The 27,664-nt window shown below is 39.1% G+C and overlaps 1 protein-coding gene across 1 annotated transcript in view; it reads left to right on the top strand.

Moving 5' to 3' along the window:
* Positions 1 to 5,078: 5,078 nt before the first annotated feature.
* Positions 5,079 to 27,664, top strand: part of LOC119511265 (kinesin-like protein KIF28P) — an 84,420-nt gene continuing 61,834 nt past the window's right edge. The window contains 5 exon segments of the mRNA XM_037805770.1: positions 5,079 to 5,087; positions 5,961 to 6,057; positions 6,060 to 6,154; positions 8,163 to 8,366; positions 11,507 to 11,542. Coding sequence (XP_037661698.1) covers positions 5,079 to 5,087; positions 5,961 to 6,057; positions 6,060 to 6,154; positions 8,163 to 8,366; positions 11,507 to 11,542 — 441 coding nt within the window.

Below are 27,664 nucleotides of genomic sequence, written 5' to 3'. Positions count from 1 at the left end.
CAATGTTGAATAACAGTGGTGACAGCGGGCATCCTTGTCTTGTTCCTGATCTTAGAGGGAAGGCTTTCAGTCTCTCACCATTGAGTACTATGCTGGCTGTGGGTTTTTCATATATGCTCTTTATCATGTTGAGGAAGTTTCCTTCAATTCCTACCTTTTGAAGTGTTTTTATCAAAAAGGGATGTTGGATTTTGTCAAATGCTTTTTCAGCATCTATTGAGATGATCAATTGATTTTTCCCTTTCGAGTTTTTAATGTGTTGTAATACATTGATTGATTTTCTTATGTTGAACCATCCTTGCATGCCTGGAATGAACCCCACTTGGTCATGGTGTATGAATTTTTTAATGTGTCTTTGGATTCGATTTGCAAGTATTTTGTTGAGGATTTTTGCATCTATATTCATTAGGGAGATTGGCCGGTAGTTTTCCTTTTTTGTAGCATCTTTGACTGGTTTTGGTATTAGATTGATGTTAGCTTCATAAAATGAGTTAGGTAGTGTTCCATTTTCTTCAATGTTTTGAAAGAGTTTGAGTAAGATTGGTGTCAGCTCTTTCTGGAAAGTTTGGTAGAATTCCCCTGTGAAGCCATCTGGCCCTGGGCATTTACTTGTGGGAAGATTTTTGATGACTGATTGGATCTCTTTGCTTGTGATGGGTTGGTTGAGGTCTTCTATTTCTTCTCTGGTCAGTCTAGGTTGTTCATATGTTTCCAGGAAATTGTCCATTTCCTCTACATTATCCAGTTTGTTGGCATACAGTTGTTCATAGTATCCTCTTATAATTTTTTTAATTTCTTCAGGATCTGCAGTTATGTCACCTTTTTCATTCATTATTTTGTTTATATGGGTCTTCTCTCTTTTTGATTTTGTCTGTCTAGCTAGGGGCTTGTCAATCTTGTTGATCTTCTCAAAGAACCAACTTTTGGTGATATTTATCCTCTCTATTGTTTTTTTGTTCTCGATGTCATTTATTTCTGCTTTAATCCTTGTTATTTCTTTTCTTCTACTTGGTTTAGGATTGGTTTGCTGTTCGTTTTCTAGCTTCTTCAGTTGATCCATTAGTTCTTTGATTTTGGCTCTTTCTTCCTTTTTAATATATGCGTTTAGTGCTGTAAATTTCCCCCTTAGCACTGCTTTTGCTGCATCCCATAGGTTTTGGTATGTTGTGTTCTCATTTTCATTCGTCTCTATATATTTAGCAATTTCTCTTGCTATTTCTTCTTTAACCCACTGATTGTTTAGGAGTGTGTTGTTTAACCTCCAGGTATTTGTGAATTTTCTAAGTCTCTGATGGTTATTGACTTCTAATTGTATTCCATTGTGGTCAGAGAATGTGCTTTGAATAATTTCAATCTTTTTAAATTTATTGAGGCTTGTTTTATGTCCCAGCATATGATCTATTCTGGAGAAAGTTCCATGAGCACTAGAAAAGTATGTGTATCCTGGTGATTTGGGATGTAATGTCCTGTATATGTCTGTTAAATCTAATTCATTTATCAGATTGTTTAGGTTTTCAATTTCCTTATTGGTCTTCTGTCTGGTTGATCTATCTATAGGAGAGAGTGATGTGTTGAAGTCTCCCACAATTATTGTGGAAACATCAATTGCTTCCTTTAGTTTTGCCAGTGTTTCTCTCATGTATTTTGTGGCACCTTGATTGGGTGCATAGACATTTACGATTGTTATTTCTTCTTGCTGAATTGCCCCTTTTATTAGTATGTAGTGGCCTTCTTTGTCTCTCAAAACATCCCTGCATTTGAAGTCTATTTTATCTGAGATTAATATTGCTACACCTGCTTTCTTTTGGCTGTAGCTTGCATGAAATATTTTTTTCCATCCTTTCACTTTCAGTTTCTTTGTGTCCCTGTGTCTAAGATGAGTCTCTTGTATGCAACATATTGATGGTTCATTTTTTTTTGATCCATTCTGCGAATCTATATGTTTTAATTGGGGAGTTTAATCCATTTACATTCAACGTTAAAACCGTGAAGGCATTTCTTGAATCGGCCATCTTATCCTTTGGTTTATGTTTGCCATATTTTTCCCCTCTCTCTATTAATATCCTTTATTGTACCCATACCGAATCTCTTTAGTACTGAACCTTTCTCCAAGTCTCTCTGTCCTTTCTTTGTTTCTCTGTCTGTAGGGCTCCCTTTAGCATTTCCAGTAGGGCAGGTCTCTTGTTAGCAAATTCTCTCAGCATTTGTTTGTCTGTGAAAAATTTAAGCTCTCCCTCAAATTTGAAGGAGAGCTTTGCTGGATAAAGTATTCTTGGCTGGAAATTTTTCTCACTCAGAATTTTAAATATATCGTGCCACTGCCTTCTCGCCTCCATGGTGGCTGCTGAGTAGTCACTACTTAGTCTTATGCTGTTTCCTTTGTATGTGGTGAATTGCTTTTTTCTTGCTGCTTTCAGAACTTGCTCCTTCTCTTCTGTGTTTGACAGTGTGATCAGTATATGTCTCGGAGTGGGTTTATTTGGATTTATTCTATTTGGGGTTCGCTGAGCATTTATGATTTGTGTATTTATGTTGTTTTGAAGATTTGGGAAGTTTTCCCCAACAATTTCTTTGAATACTCTTCCTAGACCTTTACCCTTTTTTTCCCCTTCTGGGACACCAATGAGTCTTATATTTGGACGTTTCATATTATCTATCATATCCCTGAGGTCCATTTCGATTTTTTCAATTTTTTTCCCCATTCTTTCTTTTATGCTTTCATTTTCCATTCTGTCATCTTCCAGGTCACTGATTCGTTGTTCAACTTCCTCTAGTCTTGTACTATGAGTGTCCAGAATCTTTTTAATTTGGTCAACAGTTTCTTTAATTTCCATAAGATCATCCATTTTTTTATTTAGTCTTGCAATGTCTTCTTTATGCTCTTCTAGAGTCTTCTTGATTTCCTTCATATCCCGTACTACGGTCTCATTGTTCATCTTTAGTTCTTTGAGTAGCTGCTCTAGGTGCTGTGTCTCTTCTGGTCTTTTGATTTGGGTGCTTGGGCTTGGGTTATCCATATCGTCTGGTTTTTTCATATGCTTTATAATTTTCTGTTGTTTTTGGCCTCGTGGCATTTGCTGAACTTGATAGGGTTCTTTTAGGGTTTGTAGACCTATTGAAGTCCTTATCTCTAATTTATCAGATCTACAGCTTCGTGGAGTACTTTCTCTAACTAACCAGCAGGTGGCGTTCACGAGCCACCTGTTCTCCACAAGCCAGTTCTCCCCTGCTTAGCCTTTTTGGTGAGTGGGGGAGTGAGTCTTGTGGGGCCCAATTGGTGTACCAAGCTTGCGTGTGTAGTTGGTGTTGCCTGCCCTGTATGTGGGGCGTGTTTCTGGGCAGTCGGGGAGGGGGGGTGGCCCTAACAATCAAATCTCCCTGATGATCCTAGAGTTTGAAAGCTGCTGCAATAGTCTAATCCTTCAGTTCAGTCCTGCCACAGTTTGTCTCTGCCACTGACCCACAAGTCTTTGTTATTGGCGTATGGCTCCTGAGACTTGCAAGTGGGCCCCTCTTCCAGGCCGTGCACCCCGGGTCCTCTGTTGAGGGCTGACTGTGCTATGTCACAGGTGAGTGCCGTCCCCCCAGGGCAGTTCTGGGCTGCTGGGCTGTGTAGGGAGGCTCCCAGTCTGCTGAAATGATGGCTGAATGGGGCTTTGTTAATTCACACTGCTCCACCTTCCCAGCTCTGGGACAATCAGCTGAGGTTGCAGGGAAGGCTAATGTCCACGCCCAGTTTTGTGGTGTGTGCCTGTTATTTGAAGCACTTCCGTCACACTGGGTTGTCTGGGGCAGCTCTGGGCTATGGGGCTGGCGATGGGCAGGAGTGTTTCCTGTCCACCAGGATGGTGGCTGTGAGCAGACACCCCCCTTTTCTTGGGAAGTTGTGGTGTTTAGTGAATTTTCTCAGCCACTGGATTATTGCCTTTTGTCTCAGAGCTCTCTTAGTTCTGCTCTTGACTTGATGTGCCCAAATTGCAATTCTTTGAAGCTTTCTGTATTGGGCTTCTTAGAGTAATTGTTTTAGAAAAAGAAAAAAGGATTAAAAAAAAAAAAAAAAAAGGGCCTTCCTCAGAGATCTAATGGGTTATTGAAATGCTAATAGACAAAGCAACCAGGGCCATTAAGGAAAGGTCCACAGGGCAGAGAGATCAGCTTTTCTTCGGGATTTGCATATGCGCCTCAAGGCGTGAGCTCCGCCCTTCCCCTTTCTGTGTTCACCAGAACTCCAAAAATCCTCTGCTTTTATTGGAGTTTTTCGCGTTATTTTTTTTTTTCTATGCCTGTCTCCTCTCTGCTGGGCTGGCTGCTCTCAGATTCTCTGGTGTCTGGTCTCAGTCTATCTATGGTTGGAGTATGAATCAGTAGAATGAGTTTCTGAGAAGGGCTACCACTGAAGTTCTCCCTTCTCCTTCCCGGAGCTGACAGCCCCTCCTCCCATGGGACTGAGCCTGGCAGGGAGGGGCGCGGGTCCCCTGGCCGCAAAAACTTACAGATTTCGCTGATCTCAGCAGTTCGACATTTTCATGAGTGTTGTATGAAGTATGCCCAAAGTCAGATTGCTCTGTGGTGTCCAGTCCACGCAGTTCCTGGCTTTTTTTACCTACTTTCCTGGAGGAGTAACTAAAACTTACAGCTCACCAGTCTGCCATCTTGCCCCGCCTCCTCCGGCAGTGGTTTTAATACAGCTCCCTTCCTCTTTTTTTCTGACCACACCCACTGTTAAACTTCACTAATTTCCAGCTGATTGAACTTTTGTTTCCAACAATGCTTTGGGGCCTAAATTGCCCTACAAATGAATCCAGTCAAAATCAGGCTCATTTGAAGGAATATTTGTGAGATATTAAAATGTTTGATATTTGTACTGACCCAGAAGGGCCTCTCCCAGCTGTCTTATTCCCTGGTTCCCTCTCCTCCCAAATGACTTTCACCACAACCTCCACTGTTCTTGAGACTACCCTTAGGCTTGAACTTCTCCACACTCATTGCAAATGAAGTCAGTTCCTTTGAGAAAAGATTAGGAGCCATCTACTCTACAGCCTGCTTCTATCCTCAGGCAGAATCTCTAAATCAGGGCTATGGAGCTGGTGTGGGTTCAGTGGGAAGTTTCTCTCTGCATGACACCCCTGCTCTAGAAGCTGACTTTCTCAGTGGAGGAGGCATAGCAGCCTCTCCTGTTGTGGAACCACCACCTCATGAACTGAGGCAGGTGTGATCAGGGCTCCCGTATTCTCAGTAGGCCACCCTCAAGGTAGAGCCACCGCTCCGCTGTACATAAGAGGGAGCCCCTATCTCACCCCCACTCACTAGGGACATAGACTTAGCGACAGGTAGCTGGGAGCCAGATCAGAAATGCTGACATCCTGCTCCTGCCAGAAAGAAAGCCCTTTGGCTGGGACCCAGGGAAGAGGTAGTCTTGTCTTTTTGGCTGCAGCAGTCTGGAGTGGAGTGCTGGGAGGGAGAAGGTCGCAGGGGTCTTTGTTCAAGTACCACAATCTCTTGCCTTACTGAATTTTCATAGATTTTCTTGAATAGATACTTGCTTTATTCGGTGTTTGCCCTTAGGACCGTTTCCAGAGGATTTCAATGTTTGTTTTCGTTTTTAATGATTTTCACCGGTTTCATTGGGGAGCAGGTTAGCAGAGTTTCTCATGCTGTCATGCCAGAAGTTGATTTCCCTGCTGCTATTGTTATTGGTATTAGTATTTAGAGATGGGCGTTAGATAACAGGCTGTTCTCAGAAAGTTAATATGACTACAGCCAAGTTGTCAAAAATTCTGAGGGAGTGTAAGAGCAACTACTTCTCATAATAGCTGCTAAGAATAACACAATTATAGAACAAAATGAATGGTGAGTTCCTGGTTTAATTTCTTACTAGGTATGAAGACTTGAAGAACAGTTAACTTGGATGACAAAGAAAAATGATAATGATTGACTCTGAATTTGTAATTTGACTATAGAGAGAGAAGGATTCTAGGAGAAAATGTGTGATTTCCATGCATTCCAACACCACCACCACTATACAGAACCCCAAGAATCCAGAGCATGTGAAGACATTTATTTTGACTGGGCATATTGGTCTCACAGTGGATTTCAAAAGGATAAAGATGGTGTGCTTATTTCAGCTAATCCTAGCAGAAAATTTGCAGGCCAGGTAAAGTGCTTTAAAACAAATTTTAATGACACCTTTTTTTGATCAAGTGTTCACAGTTTGATAATTTTTTATGTAAGCATGTTTCAAAATATGCCTTCATATGAGAGTTTGTCTCTACTTTAAATATTTATGCTTTTTTCATGCTTAATGTGAGGTCCAAAAATGTGGGTATTGCCTGAATTATTTCCAGGCACCCAAATCGGTTTGACTTGCTGATGTATTGACATGGCTTGAAAAAGAAATGGCTGTCAGGTCAGTTATGTTTTGCTTCTTGGAGCTAAGAAAGTAAATCTGGGTTGTCAGAGACTGAAGGTAGGAGGAGGGGACTGACTGCAAAGTAGCACACGGGAACTTTTTGAGATGCTTAAAAAATTCTATATTCTGTTTGTTGTAGTGGTCACATGTCTGGATACATTTGGCAAAGCTTACCAAATTGTATACTTTAAATCAGTGAATTAAAATATTATTTTTACTTCACTAAAGATATTTTTAAAAGGCTACAAGAAGTATGCTATAAAGAAATCTGTTTAACTCTTTTAATGGCTTCTCCTTCTACCCCCAAATGAGTTTTTCTTGACCACCTTTGAAGATAACTGCAGAATTATTGTTTCATATACTATAGTGTAGGAAAATGTTTTTTGTCATGGATTATAGGAAACTACAGGGAAAAAATATATAACTAACAAATTTTATGTATTGATTCTATTCTCTACCTAATACTTCATTTACTTAATAAAATTCTGTATTAGTTATTTGAAGTTTTTAATCTATAAAAATTAAGGCCATTAAAAACAAAATTTTTCTTAATCTCCTAATAGCACTGAGAAGAAAAGACAGCAAAAAGAGTTGCTTTACTAAGCTCGTAAACATGGTTCCATTTTTTCCCCTAGAAGTATGATCGCAATGTTCTGGGATTTTTTTTTTTCTATGCTTTTTCCTGATCCAGTCTGGCCATAGGCCAGGAGAGTAGCATTACAGCCTTGCTGGGCACTGTCCAGAATTCCCCTGTCAAGCTCCCCCAACCCTTGCAGTGTAGTAATTTGTATTCTTTCCTCATGAGAAACTCCCCCAACCCTTGCAGTGTAGTAATTTGTATTCTTTCCTCATGAGAAACAAATGGTATAAGAATATTTATTGTTGTCTGTTGTCCTTAATCTAAATCACACTCGGTGTGTGCATCTTTCCCAGAAATATAAATTCTATAAATTATATAACTATATATTGCAAATAAAGTGGAACATGTAATCCTTACTGTTTTAATATTGATAATAGAGAATATAGAGAATGTACCTTTTGAAAAATCCTAAAATAAGAGAATTATCGCTTGCTATGACCGTGGCCCAGATAATAAAAGGAGCCAGACTACATCCCCTCTTTGAAGCAACTGTGGGAACAAGCTTCTCTTCCACTTAAAAAAAAAAAGTTGGGGGGGGGGTATGTATGTACACGTGTGTGTTGGAAAAAGGCTCCAGAATCAATGGACAATGGAGCTCACTGTGGAAAAAAAAAAAAAGAGCTCACCAGCAGAGGGCTAAAAATAGGGTGGCTGTTTTGTGATGTTTTTGTTAGGGTTAAAGAAAAAGGGTATTGAATGAAGACCCTCTGACTGATCTCTATTCCTTGATGCCTTGAAGTTTCCTGTCTCATTGCTTAATTTTATTAAGACCTAGCCTGATTTCAGCAAGGCTGTAAAATACACAAATGAATTATTGATGGATGTTAGCTAGTTCAAGATAAATACACTGTGTGATCCATGTATGTAAATGATCAAGGTTTTCTAGCTTGACACTTAGGATAAAGTAAATCCCCTTTTGGTTTCCACTTTTATTCCCCTGGTTCTAAGAAAGCATGTGAGTCATATTTCAAGTAGATCTATAGGATACTCATTAAGGTGGAATTTATTGAAACCAGGATATTAGATTTTAGGAATACTGTGAAAAACTAGGGAAGAATAACTATACACCCCACTGGCCTGTGCTGAACAGAACACCTGTGATCTTATTTTCAGAGAGATGTTTTCCACGATCTTGGCAGGGGAATTCTGGACAGTGCCCAGCAAGGCTGTAATGCTACTCTCCTGGCCTATGGCCAGACTGGATCAGGAAAAAGCTGTTCCATGATTGGGTTTGGTGCAAACAAGGGCATCATTCCAAATGTGTGTGAAGAGCTCTTTCAAGCAATTGAAAACCGGAAGAGAAATCAAGAATAGCAGGTATGTATTATTCTAGAATCCCTTCTTCGAGGAACCGTATGTTTTCATTTTGACCTCTCACTCACCCATTGGAAATTATCAACATCTCTGTTTTAGGATAATATTAATTTCTCATACCAAAGTGTTTTCATGATTAAAAAACCATATTCCAGCTAAATAAAATGTTGAGGTTTTTTTTCTGGTTCTGTGGCGGCAAACTCAAGGAAATATTTTTAAAAGGCATTTTGGATATCATAAAAATAGACACTTTAGTTGCTAATTCTAACAAGGGATTATTATTGAGGTTTAGGATACAAAACCTTAGCTGATACAATTCTATGATTTCCTTTGCTGCCCTCTTCTACCAAGGTTGTTGGTGTGTTTTCATCTTAAGAATTTATTTTTACTTCTAAATAATGTCATTTACTTTCTTATCTGACCCAGCGTAGCTTCTTCCTAGCCCTAGGATAGAAGTCCTAAGACTAAATTTTAGATTCATTGAAGACTGGTGACATTTTTAAAATAGTGACCGACCATTAACATAATTAGCTTCATAAAAATGACAGTAAGCTGTCAACAAATACCTGTAAGCATATATGTTTCTTCTTCCTCTAATGGCAAAGAGATTAAATTTGTGTTATAAAAGTTCAGTGCAAGTCTTTTTATCTTAATTTTTTTTTCTGATATTAAAAGTAATGTGTTCAACTCCCTTTATCCGGTGTATGGACAGATGAGTAGGAAAATGGGGACAAACACTACATGAAAAATAGGGTGGGATGGCAGGGGGATGGAATGCTTTGGGTGTTCTTTTTTACTTTTATTTTTATTCTTTTTTTATTGTGAACTTTAATATATATACGTAACAGTGATAACCTTCAAAGTATGATTTCACACGTTGTTAGCACATTTCAAAGAATGTCATGGGTCAGCTCCACAACTTTCAAGTTTGGGGAGAACAAAAATGCTCTAAATAGTGATGATGACTGCACAGCTCCGTGAATGTACTAAAAACCATTGAATTGTTCAATTTAAATAGTTTAACTGTATAGTGTGTGAATTATATCTTAATAAAGCTGTTAAGAAGTTCACATGGTACTGAAACTCTTATAATGGAAACCATCAGTCTCTTGCCCAGTCTCCTGCTCATCCCTCTTCCTCTTCCTGCTTGCTCCCTATGGGTTACCATCTACAGCTCTTCAGTAGATCCTAGTATCTGCCTCCCTTTTTATAAATAACGTTGGTTTTTCTCTTCTCAGAAAAGCTATTTGGGACATTACTTATTATCTTCTCACCATTGTAGAAGAGGATTTAACTCTGCTGTACTAACACCCCCTACGTTTGTTCCACATACCCCATGCATAGCCATATTACAAGATTCGGTTAACTCAATAGTGTTTAATATTTTCGCTGTGCAAATATTGGCCACTGCTGAGGCATGTAACACATGCATCCTTTCTATTCTGGTTTTTCTTGGTGTTTTAAATTGCCTTGTTTTTTATGTCTTGTTTTATAGTTTTCTGTATGCTTTTCTAAGTGCTCCAAATCAGTGTCACATTCATATTAATATTTTTCATATATCTAAACTTCTCAGTCCCATTTTTTGTCTTGGGTCTTCTTCAGCAGGAGTCTTCATTTCCTGCTACAACCTACAGCAGTGGTTCTCCAGGTCTACTACAAAACTGTCATTATGGAACTTTATTTCAAAGTTCTTCTTTGTTGGCTCCCCTAACCGGTGACCTCTAGAGCCAGTATATTTGTCTTTCTGGGTTTGCTCTCTCCTTGGCTACAACTTCCTTGGAGAAGGTGCATCAGGGGTACATTTTTTTGCATCATCAAATAGCTGATAATACCTTCTTACCTCCACACTTGATTGAAATTTACCTAGAATAGAATTCTAGTTCTCTCAGAACAGGGAAGATATTGCATTATCTTCTAACTTCCGATGCTGCAGATAGGAAATCTGGTACTATTCTGATTCCCAGTTCTTTGCATGTGACTTTTTCTGATTGTCAGTTTCTCTCTAGGAGCCTTTAGGATCTTCATTTTATCCCTAATGTTCTGATGTACCTTAATATGAGTCCATTGTTATTCATCCTGCTGGGCACTCAATGTCTGGAGATTCCTGTCCTCCAATTATGGAAAAATTTCTCATTTCTTTTATAAGTTTTTTTCCCTTTGTTTCTTCTGTTTTCCCTTTCTGGAACTCCTATTAATTGAATTTTGGATCTTCTGTACAAATCTAATTTTATTTTGTTTTTCCTCTCGTTTTTTTACTTCTTGATCTTTTTACTCTGCATTCTGGAAGACTCCGTGAACTGTATTTTATAACTCTTATATTAACTTCTTATTTTGTTTATCATTTTTGAGTTTAAATTTCCAAGCACTCTTGTTCTCTGATATCATCCTGTTTTTTCATGGATACTATTATTTATTTCTCTGGGCTTATTAATTATAGGGCTTTTAAAATGTTTTATTCTACTCTCTGCACTCTTTTCTCTGAGGTCATTTTCTCTACTTCTTTGTTTTGATCCAGCTTCCATGTCACAGGCATTCTTGTCTGTTAATCCTTGGTCATTTGTTTATTTTTAAATATGAGATACGCTTCAGCTAGTTAGAAGCTCTGTGAGGCTTGACTGGCAAGACTCATCATGGGGTGACTAACCGACAGGCCAGCATCTTCTTGGGGGAGTGGGTGGAAAAATGCCAGTCTCTCAAGGTCTTTTCTTTAGACTAGTATCTTTCAGTTTCCCGAGAGAAGATTCCTCCAGTGTCTTGCCCCAGCAGTAGTAGCTTGCTAAGCCACGTTCCGAAAGCATAGTAGGGTAAAGACCAGGCTTTTTTCTCTACATACGTCAGTATTGAGGAGTGAGCAATAAATACCAACATTTTCCTGTTCCCAGTTGAGATTGACACATACACACATACATGTCTGTATGTGTGTGTGTGTATGTATTTATTCTGCTTTGTATCTGTTTTTAATTTATATCTTTTATATCATTAAAATTCTTTGAGAACCTCATATTACATATTACATATGAAATAGAACTAAATTTTAATTTTTCACTGTCAGACATTTGCATTGTTTACATATCACCTTTTTTCCTCCCAAAGATGATTGTTTCAAGAGAATCTTTATTTATTTTATATTCTTCTCTACACAGGTTACATTCAGTATGCTGGAAATTTACAGTGAACAGGTAACAGTGATTACATTCTCTGACACATGAATCTGAGTGATCTCCACTCCTCATCTCTTATCCTATAGATCAAGTCAAAGCTCTTCAACCCTTACCTGCCTCTCCAGCTTCATTTTATATCTCTTGTCTCCACACACTCTATGCTTCAGCCACATAGAATATTCCTCCTTCCAAGAATGTGTCATTCTTTCACACAGCTATGCTTTCTCTGGCTGGAAAACTTCCTGCTTTCTCTGCCCTTAAAGAAATCACTAAACTTCAAGGTCCAGCTGAAGTATCTGGTCCTCTGTATGTCCTGAAGCAGATGGCTTCTGTCAGCATTGTGTTGAACAGGAAGTCGCAAGCTTTTTATGTGAAATTCCAGATAGTAAATATTTTAGGTTATGTGGGTCATACATTGCATGTACTCAACTCTGCCATTGTTGCACAAAAGCAACCTTAGACAATATGTAAATGAATATGACTGTGTTCCAATCAAAACTTATTTATGGATACTGAAATTTCATGTGTAAAGTAAAAAATATTTGTCTTTTGATTTTTGTCAGCCACTTAAAAAGATAAAAATCATTCTTAGCATGAAGATCATACAAAAATTTGTGGTGGGGCTTCCAGCCAACCGAGGTGACAGTTTAAGATGTGCCAGGGTGCTGTTACCCTGCAGAACTTTTTTTTTTTTTTTTATCTTCATTTTATTGAGATAGATTCACATACCACGCAGTCATACAAAACAAATCGTACTTTCGATTGTTTACAGTACCATTACATAGTTGTACATTCATCACCTAAATCAATCCCTGACACCTTCATTAGCACACACACAAAAATAACAAGAATAATAATTAGAGTGAAAAAGAGCAATTGAAGTAAAAAAGAACACTGGGTACCTTTGTCTGTTTGTTTCCTTCCCCTATTTTTCTACTCATCCATCCATAAACTAGACAAAGTGGAGTGTGGTCCTTATGGCTTTCCCAATCCCATTGTCACCCCTCATAAGCTACATTTTTATACAACTGTCTTCGAGATTCATGGGTTCTGGGTTGTAGTTTGATAGTTTCAGGTATCCACCACCAGCTACCCCAATTCTTTAGAACCTAAAAAGGGTTGTCTAAAGCGTGCGTAAGAGTGCCCACCAGAGTGACCTCTCGGCTCGTTTTGGAATCTCTCTGCCACTGAAGCTTATTTCATTTCCTTTCACATCCCCCTTTTGGTCAAGAAGATGTTCTCCGTCCCACGATGCCAGGTCTACATTCCTCCCCGGGAGTCATATTCCACGTTGCCAGGGAGATTCACTCCCCTGGGTGTCTGATCCCACGTAGGGGGGAGGGCAGTGATTTCACCTTTCAAGTTGGCTTAGCCAGAGAGAGAGGGCCACATCTGAGCAACAAAGAGGCATTCAGGAGGAGGCTCTTAGGCACAACCATAGGGAGGCCTAGCCTCTCCTTACCCTGCAGAACTTTTGAACAACTGTCAAGAATTGGCAGAGCTGTCTTTCTTAAAATTCTGGAAAATGGTTAAATGATTGCAGTAACTGGGTGAGTGTCAAATCAAGAAAACACAGCTTTAAAAACAATGTGAGAAGCTCGTGGCACATTTGCTGGCCTCTCCCCTAACCCCTCTGCAGAATGGTGTGCAGCCAGCTTGCACTCCCATTGTGGATCCCTGACTTGTGTTCCAGAGGGAGCGGAGTAATACCTACGGGCATACTGGGGATCCTGTGTGTTGATGCCAGTCTTTCACTTGGCAGCTTGAAAGACTGAACCAGGAGACTCTGATCTGGCTTACCTTCCTAGTACTTGCCTTGTAGGAAAAAGCAGCTTGCAGACAGCCAAAGCCATGTAAGAAACATTTAAGTCAAAATGGCCTGAGACAAAGGATTACCTGCTTTAAGGCATACAATAGACATATTTAAGATTCTGAAAGAGAAAAACTGCCAACCAAGAATACTTTATCCAGCAAAGCTCTCCTTCAAAATTGAGGGAGAATTTAAAATTTTCACAGAGAAATACTGAAAGAATTTATTAACAAGAGACCTGCCTGCAAAAAATTCTAAAGGGATCTCTGCCAGCTGAGAAAAAAAGAAAGGAGAGAGAGGTCTGGAGAAGAGCACAGAACTGAAGAGTATTAATAAGGGTAACTTAAAGGAAAAAAAAAAGAGAGAGGGAAAAAATTAATAGTTCTAACATCTAAACACCGAAGGTTAAGATGGCTGATTCAAGAACTCCCTTCACAGTAATAACTTTGAATGTGAATGGATTAAACTCTCCAATTAAAAGATACAGACTGGTAGAATGGATTAAAATGTATGACCTGCTGATATGCTGCTTACAAGAGATTCATCTTAGACTCTGCAACACAAAGAGACTGAAAGTGAAAGGATGGAAAAAAGTATTCTAGACAAACTACAACCAAAAGAAAGCTGGGGTAGCTATACTAATATCAGACAAAATAGCTTTAAATTCAAACATGTCATAAGAGACAAAGAAAGACGTTATATATTAATAAAAGGGAAAATTCACTAAGAAGTAATAACGATCATAATTGTTTACACACCCAATCAAGGAGCTCCAAAATACATGAGAAAAACATTGGCTAAAGTGAAGGGAGCAATAGACATGTCTACAATAATATTGGGAGATTTCAATACACCACTCCCTTCTATAGATAGAACTACTTGACAGAGGATCAATAAGGAAATTGAGAACTAAATAATATGATAAATGAATTAGACTTTGCAGACATTTATAGATCATTACATCCCAAAGTACTGGGATATAGATTCTTCTCTAGTGCCCATGGAACATTCTTCAGGATAGATCATATTCTGGGGCTCTTAACAAATTTAAAAAGATTGAGATTATTCAAAACACAGTCTCTGACCATAATGGAATACAACTAGAAATAAATAACCCCCAAAGAACCAGGTCTTTCACAAATATATGGAGGTTAAGCAACACACTCCTAAACAACCAGTGGGTCAAAGAAGAAATTGCAAGAAAAATTGTTAAATATTTAGAGACAAGTGAAAATGAGAACACAGCATATCAAAACCTGTAGGATGCAATGAAGGAAGTGCTGAGAGGGAAATTTATAGCTCTAAATGCATAGATCAAAATGCAAAGAAAGAGCTAAAACCACAGACCTAACTGAACAAATGAAGAGGCTAGAGAATGTTCAGCAAACTAACCCAAAAGCAAGTAGAAGAAATGACAAAGAATGAAGCAGAAATAAATGAGCTTGAAGGCAGAAAAACAATAGAGAGAATAAATAAAACCAAAAGTTAGTTCTTTGAGAAGATAAACAAGATTGATAGACCCTTAACTAGATGGACAAAGTCAAAAAGAGACAAACCCAAGTAAACAAAATCAGAAATGAGATGGGGATAATTACTACAGATCCCAAAGAAATAAAAAAATCATAAGAAGATACTATGATCAACTGTATGCCAACAAGCTAGACAATTTAGAGAAAATGGAAATTTCCTAGAAACACATGAACAACCTAGACTGACCCAAGAAGAAATAGAAGACTTCAACAAACCAATCACAAGCAGAGTTCCAATCAGTCATCAAAAATCTATGTACAAATACAAGCCCAGGGCCAAATGACTTCACAGGGGAGTTTCACCAAACTTACCAAAAAGTTTTGATACCATTCCTGCTCAAACTCTTCAAAAAATTGAAGAAAAAGGAACACTACCTACTTCTTTTTATGAAGCTAATATCACTCTGATACCAAAACCAGATAAAGATACTACAAAAAAGGAAAACTATAGGCCAATCTCCCCAATGAATATAGATGTGAAAATCCTAAACAAAATACTTGAGAATTGAATCCAAAGGCACATTAAAAGAATCATACACCACGACCAAGTGGGGTTCATTCCTGGCATGCAATGGTGGTTCAACATAAGAAAATCAATCCATGGAATACAACACATTAACAAATCAAAAGGGAAAAATCAAATGGTCATCTCAATAGATGCTGAAAAAGCATTTGTCAAAATTGAACATCCCTTATTGATAAAAACACTTCAAAAGGAAGGAATTGAGAGAAACTTCCTCAATATGATTGAGGGCATATATGAAAAACCCACAGCCAGCATAGTACTCAATGGTGAAAGGCTGAAAGCCGCCTCCCTAAGATCAGGAATGAGACAAGGATGCCCACTATCACCTCTGTTATTCAACATTGTGCTAGAAGTTCTAGCCAAAATGGAATAGAAGAAGTAAAACTATCATTATTTGCAGATAATATGATCTTATATTTGGAAAATCCTGAGAATATGACGACGCAGCTAATTGAGCTAATAAAAAAATTCAACAGAGTGGCGTGATATATGATTAATGCACAGAAATCAGTAATATTCCTATATACTAGTAATGACCTAACTGAAGAGGCAATCAAAAAAATTCCATTCACAATGACAACTAAAAAAATATCAAGTACCCAGTAATAAACTTAACCAATGTCGTAAAAGACCTCTACAAAGACAATTATAAAATTTTATTAAAGAAATAGAAAAGGACCTAAATAGGTGGGAAAATATACTGTGCTCATGTATAGGAAGACTAAGCATTATTAAGATGTCAGTTCTACCTAAACTGATCTACAGATTCAACACAATTCCAATCAAAATTCCAACTACCTACTGAAGACTGGAAAAGTTAGTTATCAGATTTATTTGGAAGGGAAAGTGGTATCAAATTGCCAAAAACATCCTAAAAAACGTAGAATGAAGTGGGAGGACTTGCACTTCCATACTTTAAAGCCTACTGTAAAACTACAGTGGTCAAAACAGCATGGTATTGGCATAAAGATAGACATATTGATCAATGGACCAGATATATGGTTGACTGATTTTTGATAAGGTCCCCAAATCCACAGAACTGGGACAGAACAGTCTCTTCAACAAATGGAACTGGGAGAACTGGATAGTCATAACGAAAAGAATGAGAGGACCCCTATCTTACACCCTATACAAAAAATTAACTCAGTGGATCAAAGACCTCAATATAAAAGACAGCACAATAAAACTCTTTGAGGATAATATAGGGAAACATCTTCAGGATTACATAATAAGCGGTAGCTTCTTAGACCTTACACCCAAAGCACAAGCAACAAAAGAAAAAAATAGATAAATCAAAGACTTCTATGCCTCAAAAAACTTTGTCAATAAGTTGAAGAGGCAGCCAACTCAATGGGAGAAAATATTTGGAAACCATATATCTGATAAGAGACTGATACCCTGCATATATAAAGAAATCCTGCAACTCAACGATAGTGCAAACAGTCCAATTATAAAATGGCCTAAAGATATGAAAAGGTACTTTTCCAAAGAGGAAATAGAAATGGCGAAAAAACACATGAAAAAATGTTCATCTTCACTAGCTATTAGGGAAATGCGAATCAAAACCACACTGAAATACTATCTCACACCAATAAGAATGGTCACCATAATAAATGCTGGAGAGGGTGTGGAGAAATTGCAACTTCATTGCTGCTGGGAATGTATAATGGTACTGCTGTGGAAGGCAGTTTGGTGGTTTCTCAGAAAACTAGATATTGAAATACCCTACAATCTGGCAATTCCACTTCTCAGTATATACCCAAAAGATTTGAAGGCAGTGACATGGACAGACATTTGTCCACCAATGTTCATAGCAGCACTCTCCACAATTGCCAAGAGATGGAAACAATCCAAGTGTCCTTCAACAGACGAGCGGATAAACAAAATGTGGTGTATACATACAATGGAATACTATGCAGCAGTAAGAAGGAACAAGGTCCTGAAACATGGCAACATGGAGGAACCTTAAAGATATAATTGTGAGTGAAATAACTCAGACACAAAAGGACAGATATTGTTTGTTACCACTTCTATGAACTCTCTGAAAAATGTAAAATCATTGTCTTATAATGTAGAATATTGGGGACCTAGTGGTGGAAGCTAATGAGGGGGAATTATAGTCTCATGTGTTCAGATATGTTAATGATTGAATTCAAAGGTATGAAAATGGAAAGGGGTGATGATTGTTTGTTAACGAGATTATAAGTATCAAAGGTGTATTGAAGGTGAATAGGATTGAAAGGGGTTTTTTCAAGGCATATTTCCCACAGATCAGCACCACAAATATAGATAAGTGCTTGCATCATATACTTCAAAGGTATGACACTAGAACAGAGAGTTGACAACAGAGGGTAAATGGGAAGAATCTACCTATTCCATACTAGGGACTATAATTAATAGGAATACCTTACTGATACCTCACAAACACTAGGGACTAATAATTAAGGGCTGACAAGAGCTATGAGGTGCTTGGGGTCATGAGAATTGTTTAAAATTGAGAGTGATGAAGATTGTACAACTAAGTGATGATAATGTGAGATAGATGGATTATCATGGATATAACATATGCTATATCAATTTAGGAACCCCTATTTTATAAGTCCAGCCCTCAGGAGGCTAAGCCCACCTATAATTATGCCTAGGAGTCACCTCCAGAGAACCTCTTTCGTTGTTCAAGTGTAGTCTTTCTCTCTCTAAGCCTAACTCTGCAAATAAATTCATCATCATCCCCCCAATGTGGTACAAGACCCCCCAGATGAATGAGTCTTCCTGGTGATGTGGGACATGGATTCTGGGAATGAGCCCCACCCTGGCATCCAGGGATTGAGAATGCCTTTTTGACCAAAAGGGGGAAAAGAAAGGCAACAAAATAAGGTTTCAGTAGCTAAGAAAATTGAAATATAGTCAAGAGGCTGTCCTGGAGGTTACTCGTATGCAAGCTCCACCTAGTAATACGCCAAATGACCACTGTGTGATAAGCCCAAGACAACAGTAGTCCCGAAAACCTTAGGAATACCTGGATCCCTGTCTTAAGACTCTATAAAAATTTCACTCATAAGTTTATTCTTCAGAAAGTTAAATCCTTCAGAGAACTCCTATGCTAAGAAGCTAAGTCCCCAAACCCAGAGGCAATAGCCTCTTCAAGAACATCAACCAGATGTGTCCCCTTTTCCCATAATGTCAACCTCCCTTTTCAACATAAACAGTTTAGGGTGGTCACTGCCTAGACATCCCTGAAGATCAGGGAAGTGATTAAACTAGAGGAAGGGGAATACCCCAGACAGAATAGATCCAAATAGATCTATGCCAAGACACTTAATAATAAGATTATCAAATGTCAAAGACAAAGAGAGAATTCTGAAAGCAGCAAGAGAAAAGCAATCCATCACGTACAAGGGAAGCTCAATAAGACTGCGGATTTCTCAGTAGAAACCATGGAGGTGAGAAGGTGGTGGTATGATATATTTAAGATACTGAAAAAGAAAAACTGCCAACCAAGAGTTCTTTATCCAGCAAAACTGTCCTTCAAAAATGAGGGAGATATTAAAATATTCTCAGACAAAAAGACACTGAGAAAGGTTGTGAACAAGATACCTGCTCCATAGGAAATACTAAAGGGAGCACTACAGGCAGACAGGAAAAGACAGGAGAGAGAGGTTTGGAGCACCATATTGGGTGATGGTACCACAATAATCTAAGTACACTGAACAAAGATGACTGTGAGTACAGTTGAAAGAAGAAGGTTAGGGGCATGTAGGACACCAGAAGGAAAGATAGAAGATAAAGACTGGGACTGTATAACTTAGTGAAACACAGAGTGGACAATGATTGTAATTAAAGGCACAAATATAAGAATGTTTTTACATGATGGAGAACAAATGAATGTCAACTTTGCAAGGTGTAAAAAATGGGGTGGTATTGGGGAAAAATATAATCAATGCACACTAGAGTGTATAGTTAACAGTAACATTGTAATATGCTTCCATTAATTGTACAAAGACAATATACCAAAGCTAAATGTCTATAAGAGGGGATATAAGAAAGGATTCCTGGTGTTGGTGGTGGTGTCTGACTTTTTATTTTTTAATAAATTTTATTTTGAGATAAATTCAAACTTACAGGAACAGTTGCAAAAACAGTACAAACCCCATACATAGAACTCCACCATACCCTGATCCCCCTCCCCCGATACCTCAATCCACCATCTTTAACATCCTGTCACACCACCATTTCTTTCTTTCTTTCCCTCCCTCCCTCCCTCCCTCCCTATCATCCATCATCTATTGCTCTGTCTTCTTAACATATGAGAGCAAGCTGCACACATTCTTGAAAAGACAATATAATTCACATAAACATTTCCCATGAACAAGAACATTCTTTTATGCAATCCCATTAACTGCAGCTAAGAAGTTCAAGAAATTCAACATTGATACAAAGCTTACATTCTATATTTCCTTTTTTTTTTTTTTTTTCCCTTATCTCCCATCTGTGTGTCCCTTTGAGCCTCCTCTCCTCCATCCTCAGATCCCATCCAGGATCATCCTTGGCATTTAATTGTCATCTATTTAGACTGTCTTTTTTTTTTTTTTTTTTTTTCAATTGTGGAAACATATATACAGCCTAAATCTTCCCATTCCACCCCCACCCTAGCATTCCATTAGTGGGATTAATCATATTTAGAATGTTGCAAATGCTATCACCTTCCCACCATCCATTTCTAGAAGTTTCCCTTTACCCCCAAACAGCAACCCTACACTCATTTCTTAAGTCCCCATTGCCCCTTCCCCCACTTCTCAGAACCCCTACTCTACTTTTCATCTCTATGGTCATACTCTCTGATACTTTGTGTTTACCGTGGGGCTTAAATTTAACATCTTAAATCTATAACAATCTTGTTTTTCTTTGATACCAACTTAACTTCAATATGACACATAAACTATGTTCCTATGCTCCCTCATTCCCCCACTTTTATGTAGTTCTTGTCAAAAATTACATATTTTACATTGAGTCCAAAACCACTGATTTATCATTACAGTTTATGTCTTTTAGATCCTTCAGGAAGTAAATAGTGGAGTTACAAATCAAAAACATAGTAGTATTGGTATTTATATTTACTATGTGATCTTTAGTGGTACCCTTTATTTCTTCATGTAGTTTCAGTCAATTGTTCAGCCTGCTCAACTCCCTTTAGCATTTCTTATAGGACTGATCTACTGGTGGTGAAGTCCCTCAGCTTTTTTCTCTGTCGGTAGGGCTCCCTTTAGTATCTGAAGTAGGGCAGGTCTTTTGTTAGCAAAATCTCTCAGCATTTGTTTGTGAAAAATTTAAGCTCTCCCTCAAATTTGAAGGAGAGTTTTGCTGGATAAAATATTCTTGGTTGGAAATTTTTCTCTCTCAGAATTTTAAATATGTCATGCCACTGCCTTCTCACCTCCATGGTGGCTGCTGAGTAGTCACAACTTAGTCTTATGTTGTTTCCTTTGTATGTGGTGAATTGCTTTTCTCTTGCTGCTTTCAGAACTTGCTCCTTCTCTTCAGTATTTGAGAGTCTGATCAGAATATGTCTCGGAGTGGGTTTATTTGGATTTATTCTATTTGGAGTTCGCTGGGCATTTATGCTTTGTGTATTTATATTGGGCATAAGGTTTGAGAAGTTTTCCCCAACAATTTCTTTGAATACTCTTTCTAGATCTTTACCCTTCTCTTCCCCTCCTGGGACACCAGTGAGTCTTAAATTTGGATGTTTTATTTTATCTATCATATCCCTGAGATCCATTTTGATTTTTTTTATTTTTTTGATTTTTTCCCCATTCTTTCTTTTGTTCTTTCATTTTCTGTTCTTTGGTCCTCAGGGATGCTGAGTTGTTGTTCAGCTTCCTCTAATCTTGTATTATGAGTATCCAGTATCTTTTTAATTTGGCCAACAGTTTCTTTTATTTCCATAAGATCTTCTATTTTTTAATTTACTTTTGCAATATCTTCTTTATGCTCTTCTAGGGTCTTCTTCATGTCCTTTATATCCTGAGCCGTGCTCTTGGTGCCTGTCTGTAATTCTTTGATTAATTGTGCCAAGTACTGTGTGTCTTCTGATCTTTTGATTTGGGTGTTTTGGTTTGGGTTCTCCATATCATCTGGTTTTATTATATGCTTTAGGATTTTCTGTTGTTTTTGGCCTCTTGGCATTTGTTTTACTTGATCCCTGATTTGACACTACTGCAGCTTGGTGGCGTACACTTTCTGTAACTAACCAGCAGATGGCGTCCGTGAGTCACCTGTTCCCCTCAAATCAGTTCTCCCCCACTTTGTCTTTGTGGTGTGTGGGGGTCTGATTCTTGGGGGGTCCAATTGGTGCACCAAGTTTGGGTGTGTTGCTGGTGTTGTCCGCCCTGAATGTGGGGTGTGTGTCTGGGTGGTTAGGCAGTCAGGGCAGCTTTAATAATCAAACCTCGCAGGTGTTCCTGGAGATTTAAGGCTGTTGCAGGAGGCTAAGCCTTCATTTCAGTCTTTACACCAATTGTCTCTGCTGCTGACCCACAAGTCCTTTGTATTGGCGTAAGTTCCCTGGGATTTCCAAGTGGTTCCCCCTTCCCAGCTGTGCTCTTCTAGGACCTCTGCTGAGGGAGGGCCACGCCACGTCACTAGTGCACGCCAGCCTGCCAGGGAAGCCCTGGGTTGCTGGGCTGTGCAGGGGCGTTCCCAGCCCACTTCAAAGACGGTAGAATAGGACGCATTAACTTCCCCCTTTTCGCACAGCTCCTCCCTCCCAGCTCTGGGACAATCAGCCGTGGGTGTATTAAAGGCCACTGTCCGTGGCATATATTGTTGCTTGTATGTAGTGCTGCAGGAAAGATTCTCCGTCACACTGGGTTTCTTGGCGCGGCTCTGGGCTGTGGGTCTGGTGCCGGGCAGGAGCGTCCCCCACCCGCTGGGGAGATGGCTGCAAGAAATGTGGGTTTTTTTTCTCCTTTTGGCTCCCCTCTGCTCCTCAGGTCTCGAGAAAATCAGCAGTGGGTGTGGGAAGGGGTATCCTCCATGCCAGACACCAAGAAGTTAGCCCAGCCCGCTCCCACCATGCTTCACTGTGTGGCTCTCCCCGTTGTATCTGCAGCCACTCCTGGGCTTTTTTTTTTTAAAGAACTAGTCCATCTCCAAATGCCAGCCCACTGTTTCCCCATACCACAGCATGGCCACGGGACTTTCAGCCGGCTCACTCCCTCATTTCAGAATGCAGGCTCCTGTTTTTACCAAATGCACATTCCCTGTGGATTTAGCAGAGCTTGTCTGGCTGGTGCATCGCTGGAAGCGGTGTTCTGGGTCACTTTCTGGTTTTTATCTAGTATTTTTAACGGAGGTGTTTTTTTGCCCTGTCTCACTTAGCCGCCGTCTTAGGTTCTTTGTCTGACTTTTTAATTGTATTTTATTTTTCCTTTTGTTGCTTTTTAGTTGTCATTTTTTTCTTTCTTTTTCTTTTTTTTGCCTCTTCCTCTTTCTTTGTGGAAGAAATGGAAATGCCCTTATATAAATAGTGGTGGTGAATGCGTAACTATGTAATTATACAGGGAAACATTGATTGTTTACTTAGGATGGAATTTATGGTGTGTGAACAAAACCGTCTATAAAATAAACCGAGGGATACAAGTGCTGGAGAAAATGTGGAGAAAGGGATGTACCTAATCACCTTTTTGAGGAAGTAGAATGGTGCAGCCCATCTGGAGGACAGTGGTGGTTCCATAGGAGGCTAAGCATGGCGTTGCCATATGGTCCTGCAACTTGTGTTGGGTATATACAATATATATATATATATATATATATATATATATATTGTGTGTGTGTGTGTGTGTGTGTGTATGAAAGAACTCAAAAGAGGGACATGAATGGACATTTGTACAGTGGGGTTTATGGTGTTTCAGTATCCATGATTTGCAATGGATAGAGGTGGCCTAAGGGTACTTTGATAAACAAAATGGTGAACTGGTGTATACATACAATGGAATATTGAGTGGCTACACAAGAAGGAGTGAAGTTGTGAGGTGAACGGACATTGATGACAATATGTTGAGTGAAATAAACTAGAAATGAAAAGAAAAACATCATAATGCCTCAATAATATAGACTGACTATAATGGGCAAACTCTAAGAACTGAGGTTGACAGCATAGGTTATCAGGGGAAGGCTTACTGTAAAGGTACCTAGATTGTAAGCTCTTACAGCAGTTACATCTATTCCTGAGTTGTAATGGCTGTTTCAAAATTCTGAGATGCTGAGGTCTTTGTGTATAACCTGGTCGTCCCTGGAACTTTGGGTATCTGTGTGACACCTGAGACTCAGAACCAGAGTCCAGCAGCTATGAATGTCAGTATTACCCCATACAGCAAATGTTAAAGTGTCTGAAAAAAGAGATCAGTCTTCAATTAGAGAAATGAATGAAATGGACTTGTTTAGGATTAAGGTAAATTAGACTAAAGGGTAAAGGACAATATTGATGGTGTTTTTAAAACCTCAACTTCTGTGTGAGACCAAAGGAAGAGATGTTTATTAGGTGAAGAATCTCTGTTTTTTGTAACGCACCGTACGATTTAACTTGTATGGTCAATTTATTCAAACAACATAATTATATGGAACGTTGAATAGGGAGTGAAATTTGGTTGGTTTGTACAGCTTAGTGTGAAACCCAAGTACATCCCAGAGTAATTGGGTAGAGAATAAAAATGTATTTGCAAAGCCCCCTTGTGGGACTGGGGGAAAATATGGAAATATTAAACTTCCCCACTTGGGGAATTAATGATATTCTCACAAGCTTTGGGGACTACCAGTTTAGAAGGCTGAGCCCTAGATCTTGGGGTTTGCCCTCTTGAAGTTTTTTGCTGCAAAGGAGATGCTAAGCCTATTTAAAATGGTGCCTAAGAGTCACCCCCAGAGAACCTCTTTTGTTGTTCAGATGTGGCCTCTCTCTAAGCCACCTCTGCAGGTGAACTCACTGCCCTCCCCCATATGTGGGACCTGACTCCCAGGGGTGTAAATCTCTCTGGCAACATGGGAAATGACTCGTGGAGATGAGCTTGGCCCTGGCACCTTGGGATTGAGAAAGCCTTCTTGGAGCAAAAGTGGGAAGAGAAATGAAACAAAATAAAGTTTCAATAGCTGAGAGATCTCAAATAGAGTTGAGAGCTCATTCTGGAGGTTATTCTCATGCATTATATAGATATCCCTTTTTACTTTTTAGCAAATTGGAATAGCTAGAAGGAAATACCTGAAACTGTTGAACTGCAACCCAGTAGCCTTTATTCTTGAAGATGATTGTATAACGACATAGCTTACACTGTGTGACCATGTGATTCTGAAAACTTTGTGGCTCCCACTCCCTTTATCCAGTGTGTGGATGAATAGAAAAAATGAGGACAAGCAAATGAATAATAGGGAGGAATGAGGAGAATGGGATGTTTTGGGAGTTCTTTTTTTTTTTTTTTTAATAAATTCAAAGTTATAGGAACAGTTGCAAAAGCAATACTAACCCCATACCCAGAATTCCATCATACCCTGACCCCCCTCCCCCGATAGCCCAATCCACCAACTTTAACGTGCTGTCACATCGCTATTTCTTTCCCTCCCTCCCTCCCTCCCTATCCATCATCCATCATCTATTGCTCTGTCTTCTGAACATATGAGAGCTAGCTGCACACATCCTTGGACATACACTGTAATTCACATATACACTTCCCATGAACAAGAACATTCTTTTATGCAATCCCATTAAGTGCAGCTAAGAAGTACAAGAGATTCAACAATGATACAAAGCTTACATTCTATATTTCCTTTTCCTTATGTCTCAACTGTGTCCCTTTGAGCCACCTGTCCTCCATCCTCCAATCCCATTCAAGTTCATCCTTGGCATTCAATTGTCATCATTTAGACTGTCTTTTTTTTTTTTTTTCAGTTGTGAAAACATATATACAGCCTAAATCTTCCCATTCCACCCCCACCCTAGCATTCCATTAGTGGGATTAATCACATTTAGAATGTTGTAATGCTATCACCTTCCCACCATCCATTACTAGAAATTTCCCTTCACCTCAAACAGCAACCCTACACTCATTTCTTAACTCCCCATTGCCCTTTCCCCCATTTCTCTTAACCCGTACTCTACTTTTCAGCTCTATGGTTATATTCTCTAATAATTTCTTTGTGTTTACTGTGGGGCTTAAAATTAACCTCTTAAATCCATACCAATCTTGTTTTTCTTTGATACCACCTTCATTTCAATAGGACACATAAACTATGTTCCTATACTCCCCCATTCCCCCACCTTTGTATAGTTGTCTAAAATTACATATTTTACGTTGGGTTCAAAACCACTGATTTGTCCTTAGAGTTTGTGTATTTTATATCATGTAGGAAGTAAATAGTGGAGTTACAGTTCAAAAATTATTGACTTCTATTTGTAGTCCATTGTGGTTGGAGAATGTGCTTTGAGTATATTCAATTTTTTTTTTTTTAATTTCTTGAGGCTTGTTTTATGTCCCAGCTTATAGTCCCTTCTGGAGAAATATCCATGGTCACTAGAGAAAAATGAGTGTCCTGGTGATTTGGGATGTAAGGTACTATATATGTCTGTTAAAATTCTCTATATCTCTTTCTCCTTTCCCTTTCTCTCCGCCAGCAGGGCTCCCCTCAGAATCTGAAGTAGGGCAGGTCTTTCATCGGCAAAGTCTCTCAGCATTTGTTTGTCTGTGAAAAATTGAAGCTCTCCCTCAAATTTGAAGGAGAGTTTTGCTGGATAAAGTATTCTTGGTTGGAAATTTTTCTCTCTCAGAGTTTTAAATATGTCATGCCACTGCTTTCTCGCCTCCATGGTGGCCGCTGAGTAGTCACAACTTAGTCTTATGTTGTTTCCTTTGTATGTGGTGAATTGCTTTTCTCTTGCTGCTTTCAGAACTTGCTCCTTCTCTTCAGTATTTGAGAGTCTGATCAGAATATGTCTTGGAGTGGGTTTATTTGGATTTATTCTATTTGGAGTTCGCTGGGCATTTATGCTTTGTGTATTTATATTGTGTAGAATGTTGGGGAAGTTTTCCCCAATAACTTCTGTGAATACTCTTTCTAGACCTTTACCCTTCTCTTCCTCTTCTGGGACACCAATGAGTCTTAAGTTTAGACGTTTTATTTTATGTATCATATCCCTGAGATCCATTTCGATTTTTAAAATTTTTTTCCCCATTCTTTCTTTTGTTCTTTCATTTTCCATTTTGTCGTCCTCCAGGTCACTGATTCATTGTTCAGCTTCCTCTAGTTTTGTACTATGAGTATCCAGAATCTTTCAAATTTGGTCAACAGTTTCTTTTATTTTCATAAGATCATCTGTTTTTTAATTTACTCTTGAAATTTCTTCTTTATGCTCTTCTAGGGTCTTCTTCATGTCCTTTATATCCTGTGCAATGCTCTCATTGTTTGTGTTTAGTTCCTTGATTAATTGCTCCAAGGACTGAATCTCCTCTGATCTTTTGATTTGGGTGTCTGGGTTTGGGTTATCCATTTCGTCTGTTTTTTTCATATGCTGTAAAATTTTCTGTTGTTTTTGGCCTCTTGGCATTTGGTTAACTTGATAGGGTTCTTTTAGGATATGTAGGCTAATTTGTCAGATCTACAGCTTGGTGGGGTACACTTTCTCTAACTAACCAGCACTGGGGTCTGGGAGCCACCTATTCCCCTCAAGCCAGCTCTCCCCAACTTTATCTTTGTGATGTGTAGGGGTCTGATTCTTGTGGGGGTCTAATTGGTGCACCAAGTTTGAGTGTGTTTTTGGTGCTGTCAGCCCTGAATGTGGGGCATGTGTCTGAGCAGTTAGGGAGGGAGGGCAGCTTTAATAATCAAATCTCCCATGTGTTCCTGGAGATTTAAGGCTGTTGCAAGAGTCTAAACCCTCCTTTCAGTCTCACCACAGATTGTTTCTGCTGCTGACCCACAAGTCCTTTGTATTGGCATATGGTCCCTGGGATTTCCGAGTGGGTCCCTCTTCCAAGCCATGCCCTCCTAGGGCCTCTGCTGAGGGAAGGCTTTGCTATGTCACAAGTGCGCGCTGTTCCTAAAGGGAAGTTCTGGCTGCCGAGCCATGTAGGGATGTTCCCAACCTGCTGAAAGGATGGCTGTTTGGAGCTTGTTAATTTCCCCCTTTTCGCACAGCTCCAGCTTTCTAGCTCCGGGACAGTTAGCTGTGGGTCCACAAAACACTATTGTCCTCACCTGATATTGTGGCATGTGCACGTGTTGCTGGAAACACT

Source organism: Choloepus didactylus, chromosome 2 (genome assembly GCF_015220235.1).
Source record: "Choloepus didactylus isolate mChoDid1 chromosome 2, mChoDid1.pri, whole genome shotgun sequence".
Taxonomy (NCBI): domain Eukaryota; kingdom Metazoa; phylum Chordata; class Mammalia; order Pilosa; family Megalonychidae; genus Choloepus; species Choloepus didactylus.
The sequence above is the reverse complement of the archived record's forward strand: the minus strand, read 5'-3'. Positions and strand labels throughout refer to the sequence as shown.